We start from the raw sequence: 16,771 nt of genomic DNA on the forward strand, positions 1-16,771 counted from the left end.
TGAAAAAATAATCGGTAGTGTTAACCAGGTAAAGAGAGAAAGAACTTTCTGGACAGAGGCAAAAGGATGTGAAGGCCCCAAGGTAGAGAAGATCTTGGACTGTTCAAGGAACTAAAGAACACAGGTGTGCAGGAATGGAGCAAGATGAGGAGACAGAGGTGGGCAGGGCCGGCTGAAGTCCTGGGCCTGGAAGTTTATGTTGAAGACTCTGGATTTATCCTAAGAGAAAAATCACTCTGGCTGTTGTGCAGAAATGAAATAGAGGAAGCCAAAACTGGAAAAACCAGTTTGGCTATGAAGTTATTGTAGTCCAAGCAAGAGATGATGGTGGATTGGACAAGGGTGGTGGCAGCGGAGAGGAAGAGGATGAATTTTTTATGTATTAGCGTAGTAGAATGGACAGGACGTGGTGAAGGATTAGAAGTGGGTGATGAGGAAAGAAGGTATAGTGATCCCTTCAGCTGTCTGGGATTTGCAATAAGGTGAATGGAGGTGCCATATACAGGCTCAGCAAGTATCAGAGGAGTTACAGATTTCAGGAGGAGAGGTAGATTTCAGTTTGGGGTATTTAAGTAGTGAGAGAGATGTAACACAACTGAGGAGATGTCAAGTAGACCAATAGGTTAATGGTCCAATACTTAAAAAGTGAGGCCTGGACTAGATGTGTAAGTTTGAGACTTGTTGGATAAGATCACATGGGGGAGAGTGTGGAGTGAGAAGAGGACACAGGACTGGGCCGTATGGAACCCCAACATTTTGAAGTGGGGAAGGAGGAGACACCAGCAAAGGAGAATGAGAAAGACTGACCAGCATGGTTGGAGGACAGCTGGGAGTGTGGTATCACAGAGCCCAGGGGAAGAGGGTTTGGATAAAAATAGAATAATCCACTATTTTGAATAGTGGATTATTGTGTATGTTTAGCTATAAGATGCAATTATCGCAGCTTTAGCACAGTGTTAAACATACCGTATTTATTGAATGAATGGGTAGCTTTGTATCTTTGGAAACCTAGCTCATGGACACTAACAGAAGCAATGTTTATGTTCTACCACCCCAATTCATATCAGGGAATAAAATCTAAACATGAATTAAGAAGCTGTCTCAGAGGACAAATATTGAGCTTTGGCAGGAAAGGTTTGAAAAGGCATTGGAGAGATGATTAGAAGTAGGGATGATGAAGTACGAGTTCTCCGTAGCCCTAGATCAGTCTATTCACCAAATCACATGGTCAGAAAGGGGTAGAGAGAGGGCAGCTGAGGAAGGAAATATATTCATGAAACAGAATAACATTATGCTCTTTAACTGCTGATGTGCTCACTGAGGCATTTTAATAAGCACTGGCAACACGCACTGACATTTGAAATCAGTGCTCCTTAGTTTAGTACCTACCCTTGCAGCAAATCCAACATGGTGAAGAGCTATTTCCTAAATAAATCAGAGGGCTTTAATTCTGTGCTCAGGAATCCCAGGAAATTTTGGTTGACAGTACCATGCGGTCTGTGGATTAAACAAATTATTGATGTTTGGCACCCAAAGTCTTTATTTATCCTTCAAGTTGACTAGAACCATTTGCAGATAATAATGTTGGATATATAGTAGGAAAATCTGAAGAATGCAAGATGCATTATTCTCTTACTTTCTAAGATATTAGGCTCTCAATACCTTATATATATGAGGAAAGTATCTTTTTAAAAACCCATTTTCAAATTCATCCTTGTTGTAGTCATTGTATTTAATAGTTTCCTTTGCTTTTGGAAGTTAACACTTTTGCTCAGAGAGGGAAAATGGATATTTATAAGAGAAATATTAACAACTAGAACCTTTATGAGAAAAAGGCTGTAATAAAACAAAACAGTTGCTTTTAAGAGATGCAGGATTTATATAGAGCTTTATTACAAATCAGTTGCCTTGATTTTTTGGTGAGTGGGGCAGAGAAGCAAAATGGTGTGATAAATGGACATTATATATGGAGTCTGGAGACTTGGTTTTGAATTTTAACTGTTGTTCTTAATGACCTGAATTCTCAGTTTTCTTGGGTATTGTTCTACTTTCTTTGGTTTTAATTCACTGTTCCTTTATACATTTATTGTGAAAGATATATAAATGAATTATTTTCAGCCTTTTTTCTAATATATACATTTTCTTCTGGGTATAACTTAAATTGCATCCTACAGGTTTTGATTTGTCATATTTTTATTGACAATTAGTTAAAATTATTTTCTAGTACCTGTTGGGATTTCTTCTTTGATCCATGATTATTTAGAAGTGTACTACCTACTAGTCAGAGAATATGGTTGATTTTAATTTTTTGTAAGCTACTGAGATATTAATTTCTTATGAGTATGATTATTTACTTTTTTGGTATATATGTTCTATCAGATAAAGCTATATTAAACTCCCACCATGATTGTGGATTTATCTATTTTATTTTTTTAGTTCTGTTACTTTCTGCTTTATATGGTTTGAAGCTATGCTCTTATAGACATTCAAGGTTAGAATCATTATATCTTTTTGGTACAGTGTATAGTAATCCTTTTATATCGTAGTAAAATTTCTTTTTATATATAGCAAGGCTTCATGCTTTATATATATTGGTATATTTATATCAATTTTCTCTTGGTTACTGTTTGCATGTTAATATTTTCATGATTATATTTTCTATCTTTCTATATCTTTACATTTAAAGTATGTCTCTTATAAGCAGCATCTTTAATTAACCTATTTGGCAATCTTTGTATTTTAATTGGAGTGTTTAGTCCTTTTATGCACTTAATGTAAATATTGGTTATTTGGAGTTAAATCTACTGTTTGTTCCAGAAGTTCTTTATTTCTTCTAATTTCTTGCCCTTTTTGTGTTAATTTTTATTATTCCATTCCTCACTATTATTAGCTTGTTATTTATCCATTCTTTTACAGTTATTTTAGTTTTTGCCCTATGGATTAGAATATTTATTCGTTATTTGTAAAAGTCTAATATAAGTTAGTGCTTTTACCATTTCCCAGACAATTCAAAGAACTTAGAATGCATTAATACTATTTAAAACCCTCCCATCGCTTTGTTTGCTATTGTGTATTTGAATTCTGTGTATACAGGCAGTCCTTGCTTTCCATGGTTCCCATATGCATGAGGTTCAGTTACCATTATTTAGTTAAATTTAAATAATAACTGGTTCCAACCACATGGTTCAAGTTTGTTACCACAATATATTAACTATGAGTAATTGCATAAAGTACAAACTTTGCTGCCAGATCTTCAGTCCACGCATCACTATGTAAGTAACAGATGCACATCATGATAGGTAATCAATTACACTGCTCCTTTCAAAGTCATTGGTGATAGGTCACCTAGCATCTATTATTCAGTTCATACACAAACAATAAGGTGTGCAGTTGTGTTGCCTCCATGACTCTCAGTGATAAACCCACACAACATTTTATAAAAGAGGATAATTGAAAGAGGTAATTGACCAACAAAGATGGAAGAAACAAAGAAACAAAATGTGATAGTGCTGGAAGTGAAATTTGAATAAATGTAAATAGAATCATAGAAACTGCTAACCAGGGGAACGTCCATAGTGCCACCATTTGAGAGACTCTAGACATTTAATAAGAGGAACTTAAGTGAAGGTGCATTATTGACATAAATAAGAAAAGTGGTTGTGAATAAAAGAATGAAGATGTCCCCAAAGAAATGATGCTGGTAAAAAAAAGAACTTACATTAAAGGGACTCTCAGAAATATTTTGACATTGAAAGAACAGAGGATAGATATTGGAAGCTGATCCAGACCTAGAAAGGAGTATGACAATTTGCCAAGACAGTGACGTGATACTCTCTTGTAAGTTATATATACAACAGAGAAAAATGTGTGTGCTATTCAAACTACTCTTGATAAGCTTTTTAGAAAGAAATAAAACATTTTACTTCTAAATGTTTCTAACGTTTAAAATTACAATGTGCTAAAAATATTAGTTTTACTATTTTTACTTTCCGCATGCATTTATAACCCAATAGTAAGAGAGATTTTAATGTTTTGACAAGAATTTTTGTCACAAAAAGTAATCTTTTTATCATTGATTAAGATCGCTTTGCACAGTTTCAGCATGCACAGTTTTATGATCCAACACTATCATGCAGAGCAAAGACTGCCTGTTTTTTAAACCCCATAAGACGTTTTGTTTTGTTTTGTTTTGTACAGTCGAGGTTAATTTATATTTAGCTCTTTTGTTCGTTTGTTTTTGTTTTTTGCTTTTCATTTCCTCCTGTACCTCTGTGCTATCAGGTAGGATTATTTTCCTTTTGCCTTAATAATTCCCTTTAGCAGTTTCTTTAATATGAGCCTAATGGTGATGAATCCTCTCAGCTTTTGTTTGCTTGAAATGTCTTTCTTTTGTCTTCAATTTCAGAGAATCTTTTTGTTAGGTTGGCTGATATTTGCTGTTGTTATTTGTGTGGTTCTCCTTTTTGCAGATATCTTACTTTTTGCTTTGTGGATTCCATCATTTCTGTTGAAAAGTCAGCTTTCAGTCATGTTGTTACTTCTTTGAAAGTATTATGTATTTTCTTCCTCTGGCTGCTTTTTATGATTTTCTCTTTCTTTGATTTTTTAGCACTTTTACTATGATGTGCCTTGTTGTGGTTTTCTTTGTATTTATCCTTTAGGGGTTTGCAGTACTGCTTACATTTGTGACTTGATGTCTCATGAATTTTGGAAATTTTCTTTCAAATATTGCTTCTTTCATTCTTTCTCTTATTTTTCTTGGGATCCAGTAATAGGTATGCTAGACTTTTTAGTGTGCCACATATTTCTTTTTCTCTCCATGCTTCAGGTTGGATAAATTCTTCTGACCTAACTTCTAGGTTACTTACTCTCTTTTGACCTATGTATATCTGTTGTTAAACTCATGTATTTAGGTTTTATTTTAGTTATTGAATTTTTAAATTCTAGAGTTTCCATTTGATCCTTTCAAAAATATTTTCCAGTTCTATTCTAAACTTCTCTATCTTGGCAATTAAATTTTTGAATGTCTTGATCATAGTTATTTTAAAGTCTGTCTGATAACTCCAATATTTGAATCTCTTGTGGATCATTTTCTATTGTCTGTTTTCTTCTCTTGATTTTTGCCATAAATTCTTTATTTTTAATTTTTTTTGTATGCTTGGTTATTTTTCATTGAAAGCTGAGCTTTAGTCTTTGTGAGGACTGATCTATTTCCCATTATACCATACTTCTGGGATGAAGCTCTTTTTGGCATCCCAGCTAAAATCCTTGGGTGTTTACCAGGAACCATCTCCTTAGTAAGCCTTGAACTCCAGTTTTTATTTCCCTAGCTCTATGAGACTGCCTAAACCTCTGGGCAGCCTCTCAGCTGTTGTTTACAGTTTAGAAAATACTTCAAGAGGAAAGTAATCAAATGTTGTTTTGGGGATTTGCTTCTCTCCCCTTAACTTCTTGCTGCCTTCGTAACACTCAAATACCTTTAAACAGATTTTTTTCCAGCTCCTCTAGTTGTTTTCAAACCAATGGTTGATATAATAATGTCCGCTAGCCTACCATAGCTGGAGACAACTTTCTGGGCCTCAGTATTCTTAACACATTATTGTCCGGGGGATTTTTGCAGAAACTAATACCTGTGGCCATAATACGTCTCTGGTCAAAAATGTGTTAAAGGCAGCCTACTGTATTACATAGGGAAAGAAGATTTGAGTCACATATTTATGATGTAAAACCTCTGACCCTATCCATTAGTAACTCTGTGACCTAGGATAATGTATTTAGTCTCTCTACATTTATGCTTTTCTTAAATAAATAATACAAATGATAATCTCTACTTCACAGGGTTGTTTTTTGAAGGTTAAATAAATAAAGTACTTAAATGTTCAGCATAATGTTTAGAACATACTAAGTATTCATAGATGATAAATATTTTTGTTCTTCATCAAGAAAAGAGAGTTAATGTTTCATAATACATGGCTGCTTAAAAGAATGTAATGTGATTATTTGTGTAAAACTTTTTATAGATTGCAAGGTACTACAGAAATAAAAACAGAATAATTATTTATGAAGTGTATTGATTGGTTTTATGTGGGAGGCACTGTGCTAAATGCTTACATGCATTATGTCATTCAATATTTATAATAAGCATATTAAGTTGGAACTCTTATTACCATTATTTTACAAGTGAGGAAACTGAGGTTAGGAAGGATTACATGGCATGTCCAAGGTTAGATAATGAGATTGCTGTGACCTAACCACTAGACCACCAGGGAACATCAAGGTTAGACAATGACAGGCAAAGAAACCAGGGTTTTAACCCAACTCTGACCAACTCCAAAGCCAGAGCTCTTAACTCCACTCCTGTTCTAATCTCACAAGGCTACATTTCTCTTTCCTAAATGAGGGAAAAAAGTTTTTGCAGAAACTTGCACAGGCCCTGGAATCCAGTAGGTGGTCAGTAAATATTTATTGACTTACTGATATCCATGTCAATAAAATCTGTTGACACAGTAGTAATGGAAAGAAATGACAATTCAAAAAGAGGACTTCTAATTTTGTCTTTAACTTCCAGCCATGCAAGTTAGAATTAGGATGAATTAACATAAACTGAGAGTGAGAACAAGTTAAGAATGAATATAAATGGAAATTCTGACCCATGTTCTAGTTGCTATTGCCATCTGGAGCCCCCAAATTATCAATTAAGATTGGCTGTGGCTTGGATTCATGCTTCACTTTTCATTGTACTTACATGTGAGTCATTTTACTCAAATTGTAGAAGGAATGTGATTCCAGCCGCTGCAGAGTTGCATCTATTGACAAGTAGCTGAACATCACAAAAATATAAAACAAAGTAGAAAGTTAGTAGGGTTGTGAACTGCAAACATACTATTAATTTTGATGTAACTCCTTTGTCAGGGGCTTCCCAGGTCATGCAACATGCACAACCCTCATAGTTTCTCCCTAATTATGTTAAAATTAGTTATTACTTTTTTTAGATTCTGTTTTATCTGAAAGTTTCCCAATTCATTGGACCTATTCATTCTTCTGGTTTCATTCAACAGATACTTCCTTTAGAAGCTTTCCCCAAATTTCCTGATTAGGTCAAATTTTGCATAGTATATCCTCATGGCACCATGAACTTCTCCTTCCACTAATTATCACAATGAAACTTTGCAAGTGTTTGGATGATATGTGATTGATGTCTCATTAGAGTGCCAGTTCTCTGAAATGGGGAACTGTCTGTTTCTGATGGACACTGAAGGTACACTCAAAGTACCTTTCATATTGCTTGTCATGTAGTAGACTTCCAATAAATATGGATTAAGTGAATGACTGAGTGAATGAATGAACAGGTGAGTTACTCAAAATAGCAGAAAATGAAAGACGTTAGAAAAGAATTCACCAATAAATAAGAGGCATTTTTAATGGAGTAGCTAATTGCATGAGGTCAGAGATGTAGTTACAAAGATGAAGAAAAAGCCACATTTCTCTAGTGGAACATTCCATAGGGTGGTGACTATATATTCTCTCAAGACTTCTCTTCTTGATTTTGAGAGGCTGAAAACTCAATATTTATTTTGAACTTTGTAATTGAAAGGCAACACAAATAAAAGTTTTAAGTACTAAAAAGGAGAAAAGAGAAACTTCTAGATACAACTTGTCAAGAATACATAAGGGATGATGTTTCAAAAAGTCTCCTAAATTCTATCTTGTAATAAGAATGACTAATGCAGCCAAATTCAATGACGGCTTTTTATTGAGAGGCATTTCTATGACATTTGGGAAAATTAATGATTAACAGATGGTGTCCACCTGTGGCCGTAGCAGAGCTTCTCAACCCTGGCCATACAACTGAACTATTTGGGAGGCTTTTAAAACATAAGATGTCCAAGGCTCAGTCCAGGATAATTAATTCAGAGTATTTAAGGGATGGGGCAAACATTTTTATTTTTAAAACGCTTCCCAGATGATTCTAATGCGCAGGCAGGGTTAAGAACCACTGGCCTATAGTTTGAATTGAATCTGCCAGTAAAATATTTTCATTAATACAATTTTTATAAGAGGAGTGCTGACTGTTCCATTTGAGTGTTTTTCTCATGGGTATTGTGTGTATTCTAAAGGTCCTGTGCTTTCTGTTTTGAATTATCTATTCTCTAAACAATTATCCTTTGATTTATCAGGTCTCCCAAGTCATTGCCACTTGTGGATAACATTACATAAATTATTTTGATCCAAATATCATACCTCTAACATAGAGGAAACCACTGAAGATGTTGAAAAGAATTAATTTATTGTGTAGAGATTGTGGGGATTTAGAATGGATGAAGCTGAGCCATCTGAAGGACAAGATTAATTCTGAAGGCTGCAAACTTGTTTTCCTAACTTTGCATCATATCCACTGCTCCAAATTTTCTCCCAAATTTCTTAGTTTAGGAGGTGCAAAGCTTTCTTAAGGTTTTAGTCATTCAGCACATGTCATGATCACTGAAGTTCCAATTTCTCCAACTGAATGATACCTCCTTAGAGGACTCTTATAGCTTGGTTGTGAAGACAACATATAGGAACCATTTATTCAGTGGGATAAGAGCAGTGATTCCCTACTTGCTTATCCCATTTTTATAATCAGGAAAAATCAGATCCCACCTCCTCCTCATATTTCTTCTAAGCATGCAAGTCTCATGTAATAACTAGATTATAGATGATTAATATCATTAATCATCCACAATAGGATCTTTTTGTGAGTTAATGCAGGGTGCTATTAATAATTATGCCAGAATAACAGGTGGGAATTTGTACTGTTCCAGGCAAAGCTACCTGGTGATCTCTTGCCCCGTAGATGTGACAGCTCCCTAACTATTATTTAGGTATGTGTGTATGCTTTCATTCAACAAATATCTATTAAACATTCACTATGTGTCAGTAAATGAGCATTGACCATTCAGACCTGTTCCCTAGCTTCAAGGAACTCACAGTAGTGGGAGATACAGACAGGTAAATGGGATTAACATGTAGAGTGATAAATTCTCTGATGGGGTTCAGGGCACACTTAACCCAGACTGGAGAATCTAAACATAGTATCCCTGGAAGAGTCCTCATCAGGACCTTCAAATCTGCCTGGATGTCCTGAATATCCCAGTCAAACTTCCTTCTTTTATTGCCCATCATTTTATTTCAAACCTTCTAAAATTTCTAACTCTGCCCTTTCTACCCAAATATTACTAGATAATCTTTTTAATAATTTGTAGAAAATATTGAAACCTTGAGATGAGAATTCCTGGAATCCCCCTCTAATAAGCCTATTAATTTACCTGCACCTGCCCCATCTCTAACTACTATTTCTCGTTATAGTACAAAAGGTGTCCATCTTCCTGTAAAAGGTCAATCCCTCTATTTGGACCCCATTCCCTCCTGCCTTCTTAGGGACCTCATGTTCTTAAAATTGTTCTTTCTTCAATTTTTTTTTAAGCCTCTCCTTCTCTTTGATGCCTTTCCCTGGTCCCAGTTACTTCTACCTGTTTATGACTCTCAAGTCTTAATCTCTACCAAAATCTCTCCTGAGTGCCCCTACATACCCAGAATTTCCAGTTCTCCTTAGTCTACTTTGATTTTTTTCCTTTTTGCCATATCCATATTCCCTTCTGTATTAATATATTTATTTATTATGTTTTTGGTTCCTTGCCTATTTCTTTTCGTTTGAATGTGAACTCCACAGGGGCATGGCTCTCTGTGCATTTGTTCCCTGATGTATCCCTATCTCTTGGAAAAATGATTGATATATACCAGGGACTGAATAAATATTTCTTGAATGAATTAATAAAAGAATTTTATCCTGATATCTATTAGACATAGCTGCTGGATGCCTCAAAGGCACCTCAAATGCCACAGGCCCCAAATTGAATTCCTAACTTACCCCCTGTCCCTCCACAGCAAATGCACAGAAAACTTCTCTACCTTGGCAAATGTGCTCATCAACCACACAGGTGTCCTAGTCAGAAATGTCGTTGAAATTCTCCATCTGTTTCCCCCTTCAAAATCAACCAACTTTTAAGTTTGTCCGCTCTCCCTTATTTCTCAGACCTGGCCACTTTTTCTTTATTCCCACTCAGCCTTCACCATTCAACCTGCCGTTCCCTCTCCCCAGGCACTGCATCGACCTCCTCACTAACTTCCTGTCTCCAGCCTTGCTCCACTTCCACCCCTTTTCCACAGCCCAGCCAGGGAATATTTCTAAAACATCTGATCTCTCACTTCCCTGCTTATAATCGTTCTGTGGCTTGGTCCTTAGGGAAGATTTCAAACTCCTTCAAATGATTCACAAGGCCCTGTACTCGCTTCCCTCCCAATTTTGTTTTTCTCTACTGTCCCCACTCCCAGCCTAAGCTCCAGCCTCAACAAACTTATTTTTAACTTCACTGACATCCCTTTTCTCTTCTGCTTGGAACTATCTTTCCATCTTTTGTTTTTTGGCCAGATAATACACATTGCAAATTAGGCACCATTTCCTCCAGGAAGCCTTCCCTGACCCCACCCCATATCCAGGTAACAGACCTCTCATATGAGTTCCCAGGTCACCCTAGAACTGACCCCATCATGGCACTTATCACTCTCTTAGGAAGGAAACTGGAGGCTCCATAAGTATTGTCTACTGTTGTACGTGACACATCTAGCAAAGCGCCAGGCACAAAGTAGGGCTCAATAAATATTCATTGAATGAATGAATGAATGAATAGAGCCAAGTAGAGACACCAAATAGGCAATTGTATAGGGGAGATCAGGGAAAAGGAAGAGCTAAAGGGGAATTTGAGGCTTTTAGCTTTCAGACCACTAAATGGTGCTGCTGTTACAAGAAGGAGTAGAGAGGGAACAGTTTAGGAGGAAGATGATGAGTTTATTTTGGATATGTTGTTTGAAGTGTCTGTGGGACATCAAGGTGACACTATTTGGAAGGAAGTTTGTAATACAGGCCTGAGCTGCAGGAACAACTCAGGGGTAGAGATACTCATTTAGGAATTAGTTATATTAGGTAATAGTGAAGCCAAAGGAATGGGAGTTTTCATTCAAGGTGCGGAGGGTATAAAGGAATTAGGACAAAATAAACAAAGAACTGGTATGTAAGTAACTGAATGAAATGAAATGAAATGACATAGGAATCCAGGAGAGGAAATTGAGGAAGAGTAGCCAGGGTAAGATGTTAAAAAGAGGGAGAGAACAACAGCAGGGAAACCAAAGGAGGCAAGAATTTGAAAAAGGAAGGGCTGGTAGAAAAAAAAAAACTGCAGAGATGTTCAGCTGGGATGGTTTCTCAGTCTCAGCACTACTGACATTGTAGACTAGATAATGCTTTGTTGGAGATGGGGGGCATCCTATGCCTTGTAGGATGTTGAGTACATCCTTCACCTCTACCCCTTAGATGACAGTAGCACCCTTCTCTCCAGTTGTGACAACCAAAAACATCAAATGCTCCTGACATGACACAATGGACACTCAATAAATGGTAATGAAATGAATAAATTTAGCCAGAGACCACACGGGCTGGTGGTAATGTCATTGGTAGGCCTGGATTATCTGCATTGCTTGTCAGAATCAACTAAATGAAATAAAGACCTGGCTCATTTCAGACACATACATTCTTTGTCAGTGCAACATGGAACCCCTTTTTCTCCTCACTCTTGAGTGTATAGCAATTCAGTTTTCTACGATTTCAAATTAATTTTAGTTATTTTTTAAAGTGAGAAGTCTGAAATCACTGGCTACATTTATGACAAAATGTAAACGTTTGTACTAGTGGTGAAAAGAAAATCAAGAATTGGTAACTGGGATAGATAGATTAGAGATAGATATATAGATCTGTTTATGGGAGAGAGTCCTGGCTAAGGTTTTGCCACATCTCAAAATATATTGAAATACATCAAGAATTATTAAATTCTTAAGGCCAAAGGAATTTAAATTTACTTTAGGTTTAAAAAATCATTTAGGAATTAGGGAATAAATATGTAGCCAAATCAAATAAACATCTTGTACATAAACTTCATATATATTGGAAATGTAGAATGTTATTGACTTATGCAAGTGTGATATATAACAAGTATTTTTCTTGATAGAACACATTTAGAAAATAACACGTCACAATTGCAAACTTCTCTTTATATTAAAAAAAATTGACTTACATCCTGGAAATATTGGGCAGATTTGAAAATGCATGACTGGGAATGGTTTTCAGATGAGTCTCTATAAACTTCCTATGAAAATAACAGTTACACAATTAGAGTTTAAATCATTAGATTTTTCTAGTAACCCACCTTAATTATACAGAACACATTATTAGAAGCATGACAATCCTTACAATGTATACTTTATCATACATAAGCAAGAAAACAATTTTTCCCCCAACAAAACAAGAATTGAGAGTGAGAATCAAATGCAGGCAATAAATCTTCAAACTTTGCCTTTGAATTATCAGTGAACTAGTATGCCTTGTATAACATCATATTTAATTTGTTAATGGAAGGGCAACATAATATATTCACAAGTTTATTAGGACTACTGAATTCACGGTCAATGGAAATATCTTGAAATGCCACCAGAGTATGTATTAAGAGGATTAAATGCATTTGATATATCTTAAAGATTAAATATAGTGGTATGATTATAATCTTTTTGCCCAAGCAACCATTACCTTGATCTTATCGTCAACTTGCTGCAATTTGGAAATAAATGACTGACAAGGAGCTAATTCTTCTCAGGATCATGATGTCTTTGTTGCATATGCAACCAAAAGGTTGTGCCTTTTCTTCCAGTTTGCTTTTCGGTTACTTTTCAGAAGGTGGAGAGTGGTTTCCTTACTCAATGAGACCTCTTTATGCATTCCAGTATGTCTCCACCTTGATCCTCCATTTTTTATTGTCTTTCTTTGTTATAGCAACTGCTTGAATAGAATTCCGTATGGAGAAAGGTGTACTTACTGTTCTAAGCTGGCTTTGCAAAAAGCCAATGCCTCACCGTGCTTATCCTCTTCTCTGCGGGTCTGTTTTTGCCATTTAAATGTTGGTAATTACACATTGTTCATTTGCTACCTTTTAAAAAGACATCATACTGAGATTGTGTATTTTTCCTTCTAGGCTGCAGGGTTTTTTCTCAGTAATCTATTTCCTTGATCTATGTACTCTTTGAACTACTAATTTTTGCAGGGATTGAAATATATTTAGAATTTCTGGTTTCTGGTTCTGCACGACTGGAGCCTGGAAGTCACCCCTCCCTCCTAACAGTAAGCAAAAAGTTGAACAGACTGAAAAATCAACAGCTCTTCTTGGATCTGTGGGACAGGGGAAGACATAGGGCAAACCACTGTCCCCAGGACTGGAGAGACAGGTAAATACAAGGAGTCCCTACTTCCCAGAGCAGAGACTCATGAGCAAAAACTATAAGGGGGAACCAGTGCCAGGGTAGGGTAGGAAAACCTGAGCTGTGATTGACCAATTGCCAGAGGTGCAGTGCAGGCAACTCTGAGAGTTGGAAATTCTAGGAGAACCTAGTCACAGGCGGACTTCCACAATTTTGTGAGATTTACCTCCAGGAGTTCCACAAGGTTCTAAGAGTAAACACTAGGGAAAAATCCCTTTGTGCTTCTGTCACAGGGAGGGGAAAAGGAACCATCTGGAAATACAGTTGACCCTTTAACAATGGAGGGGTTAGTTAGGGGCACCAATGCCCACACAGTCAGAAATCCACGTATAACTTTATAGTTGGCCTTCAGTATCTGCAGTTCTGCATCTGCAGATTCAACCAACCACTGCTGGATCAAGTAGTATTGTAGTATTTACTACTGAAGAAAATCCACGAATGAGTGGACCCATGCAGTTCAAAGCCATGTTGTTCAAGGGCCAACTGTACATCAGAGCACTCTGTTCTTTTTAACAAGGCCTACCCTTAGGGGAAACTAGTTATCCAGACCCTGTGGAAGGGAAATACACAACTCCAGCTCACTCTAGCCATTCTGTCCTACCTAGGGGGGAGAGAAAAAAACTGAGAAACACTTGTGAAGTTCACATTCCAGAGGCATAGGCTCACTAAAGTACCTAATCACAGGAATATAGAACACTACCCCTCCCCTGACATCTTATCACCACGTTACTAAGACCTATTTATAGCCATTCCTTTTACCCAGTACATCATGTCTGTCTATCAAGAAATACATCTGTAACTTACCTAATCAAAGCCTCAGTGAAACCAAATTAATTTATAAAAGGGGGCAGAGGGAGGCAACCTGAATGATAAAAGGGTAGATTGTCAGCCCTTTGCAACACTGGTGATTCAGCATAAAGTGCAATATGCCTTCATATGTTTCCAGAAATTCAGGTCCCATAGATTACCTGTACTCCCTCACAGGTCTCCCACTTACATTCCCTTAATTGGATTGATTAAAAGCCTGTTGGTCCAGATCCAAGTTTCTGAAGTTAAAAAGAATTGAGAATAACAAGTCGTTGGGACTAAAATCTCCCAGTAAAATTGGGCCATGCCTAAGGAAAACAAAGGATAAGGTACACACCTGTTGGGTATCACCCGAAGAGACTTACTTAAGCTCACAGATAGTCTTACTTATAGAGCATGTCCTAAGGCATGGATATTGAGGGCATATTTATCTAAGATTTTGCACGCTGCTTGTAGGTAATGCGGACTTAATTTGTAACTTTCATTGGCTAAAAATTTGGGGGTTTATTCTGTCTTTAAAAGTAAAGAAACTATACTTAATTTAAAAGAAAATTAGAGTAACAATGGTTTCAGAGAAGTTTGACTTGGAACAGAAATAACATCTAAATGCAATTTAATAGCCTTTGGTTAAAGTTTCAAATAATGTTTATATCATTTTCCAATATATGAATTTCTGAAATTTGTAATACACGTTTCTTGGATTCTCTTTTTCTCTTTCACACACGTAAACACATACACACTTTAAGTCAGAACAAAGATCTTTTACCTACTACTGAGTTGGTTGTAGTTGATGGAGTTCAGGACACACTATCCCAAAACATATTGTGTTGGCATACTGAATAAGCTGGAGGAATCTGAGAAGCAGAGGTGTAGGAAGGATTCTCTGACTCCCCTTCACACTCTGAAGCAAGCCCTAAGACCCTCATGTGAGAGGTGCCCTCCCCGGAGGAAAGGAGCAGCCTTATCACAGAAGACAGAGGGATGCCGAGGGGATTCTGAATGAACAGACCTTGCAAATTTCCCCTAGTTTACTATTCTCAGCTCATACCCCTTTGTCCTATCACATTTTCCCACCACTTTCCTATCTTCATTAAACCTAGCATAAGAATGCTCAAGTTTAATCACTTCTTCAAGTCTTCATTTCTTCATAAATGCTCCCATGTCATGTAAAACTTGCATTAAATATATTTGTATGCTTTTCTCTTGCCACTCTGTGTTTGGTTACAAAGCCCTAGCTGAGAACCTAGAGGAGTAGAAGGGAAATATTTTTTTTCCCTCACCTACTTGCAGAACGTGTTTTAAAAGACAATCATTTTTGAAATGCTAACATTTTGCTTGATTGCACAAACAAGATATTCTTCTCAGCCAGATTTCTCATCAAAGAAAGCCACCCATATAAATGCACGGATAAGAATTACGTATCTCAGTACAGCTGTCTTACTAATGATACAATATGCACAATAGTCTTTCCATTGTCTATATTTTCAAAAGCAGAACTTTATTCAAAGTTTCTTTTTTTTTTTTTTGCTTTACGCGGGCATCTCACTGTTGTGGTCTCTCCTGTTGCGGAGCGCAGGCTCAGCAGCCATGGCTCACGGGCCCAGCTGCTCCGCGGCATGTGGGATCTTCCCAGACCGGGGCACGAACCCATGTCCCCTGCATCGGCAGGCGGACTCTCAACCACTGCGCCACCAGGGAAGCCTGTGATTACTGCTTTAAAAGCAGATGGGAGAGGAAAGAAAGCAAATGATTGTAATTATTTGGCCAAAATGTTTTATTTTACTTTCAGAATACATTTTGAATATTTTTGGAAGAGAAAAATACATATCTAAGAGTATATTCTTTTGATAAATACATTAGAAAAGCTTCAAGGTGTTATACTATTATCCAAAGGATTAGCATCAAAATAATGTTTATTTCGTATGAAAATACACCAGGTACAGAAGAGACTCTGCTTTTTTATTTTTTTTTGATGGTTCAAAATAAGAAGGCAATGATTATTCTCTCTAAAATAGAATGAAAAAACTCAGAAGCCTTACTTTATACAAATAGTATCGGTATTTACTATTAATGACTAAGGCATCACATATAAGTCATTGGGGAAAAAAGTTTACAGCTATAGTTTTGTATCCTAAGTGGACTATGTACATTTAATAGTTAAACAGGTTGGCTTTAAGATATGGAAATTACAAGAGAGAATAAATATTTAAGCTGCTGATGTAATTTAATTTGTTTTTCTAAGACTTATTTAACCAAGAAGTATCAGTGAGAATATGACTTAGAGTCAAATGTTTCCTTTGGGCTTTGAGCAGGCAAGATTTATATTTCTCAAATATCTGCATTTGGAAGCTGCAGTGCAGAAATCGAAATGCATGTGAGATGCCACTGATTGACTTACAGATTTTGCCGAATAGGATCCAGTTTTAAGTACCGTCTTTGTTCTTGCAGTAGCGATGGAAGAGGGAAATCTGATTAATGCTACTAAAGAGAGGAGATAGTTCTCTATGTTCCAAAAAGAACAGTTAGCGCAATTAAATTTTTCACAGTAATCTTGCATGATAGTAGG

The 16,771-nt window shown here is 36.5% G+C and overlaps 1 protein-coding gene across 1 annotated transcript in view; it reads right to left on the bottom strand.

Moving 5' to 3' along the window:
• The window catches only part of TSHR (thyroid stimulating hormone receptor), a 165,590-nt gene that overhangs the window by 60,543 nt on the left and 88,276 nt on the right, over positions 1 to 16,771 (bottom strand). Inside the window, exons 3-4 of the mRNA XM_060166142.1 lie at positions 12,165 to 12,236; positions 6,746 to 6,820 (exon numbers count right to left, since the gene is read on the bottom strand). Coding sequence (XP_060022125.1) covers positions 6,746 to 6,820; positions 12,165 to 12,236 — 147 coding nt within the window. The remainder of the gene's footprint in view (positions 1 to 6,745; positions 6,821 to 12,164; positions 12,237 to 16,771) is intronic.

Source organism: Lagenorhynchus albirostris, chromosome 1 (genome assembly GCF_949774975.1).
Source record: "Lagenorhynchus albirostris chromosome 1, mLagAlb1.1, whole genome shotgun sequence".
NCBI classification, from domain to species: Eukaryota; Metazoa; Chordata; class Mammalia; order Artiodactyla; family Delphinidae; genus Lagenorhynchus; species Lagenorhynchus albirostris.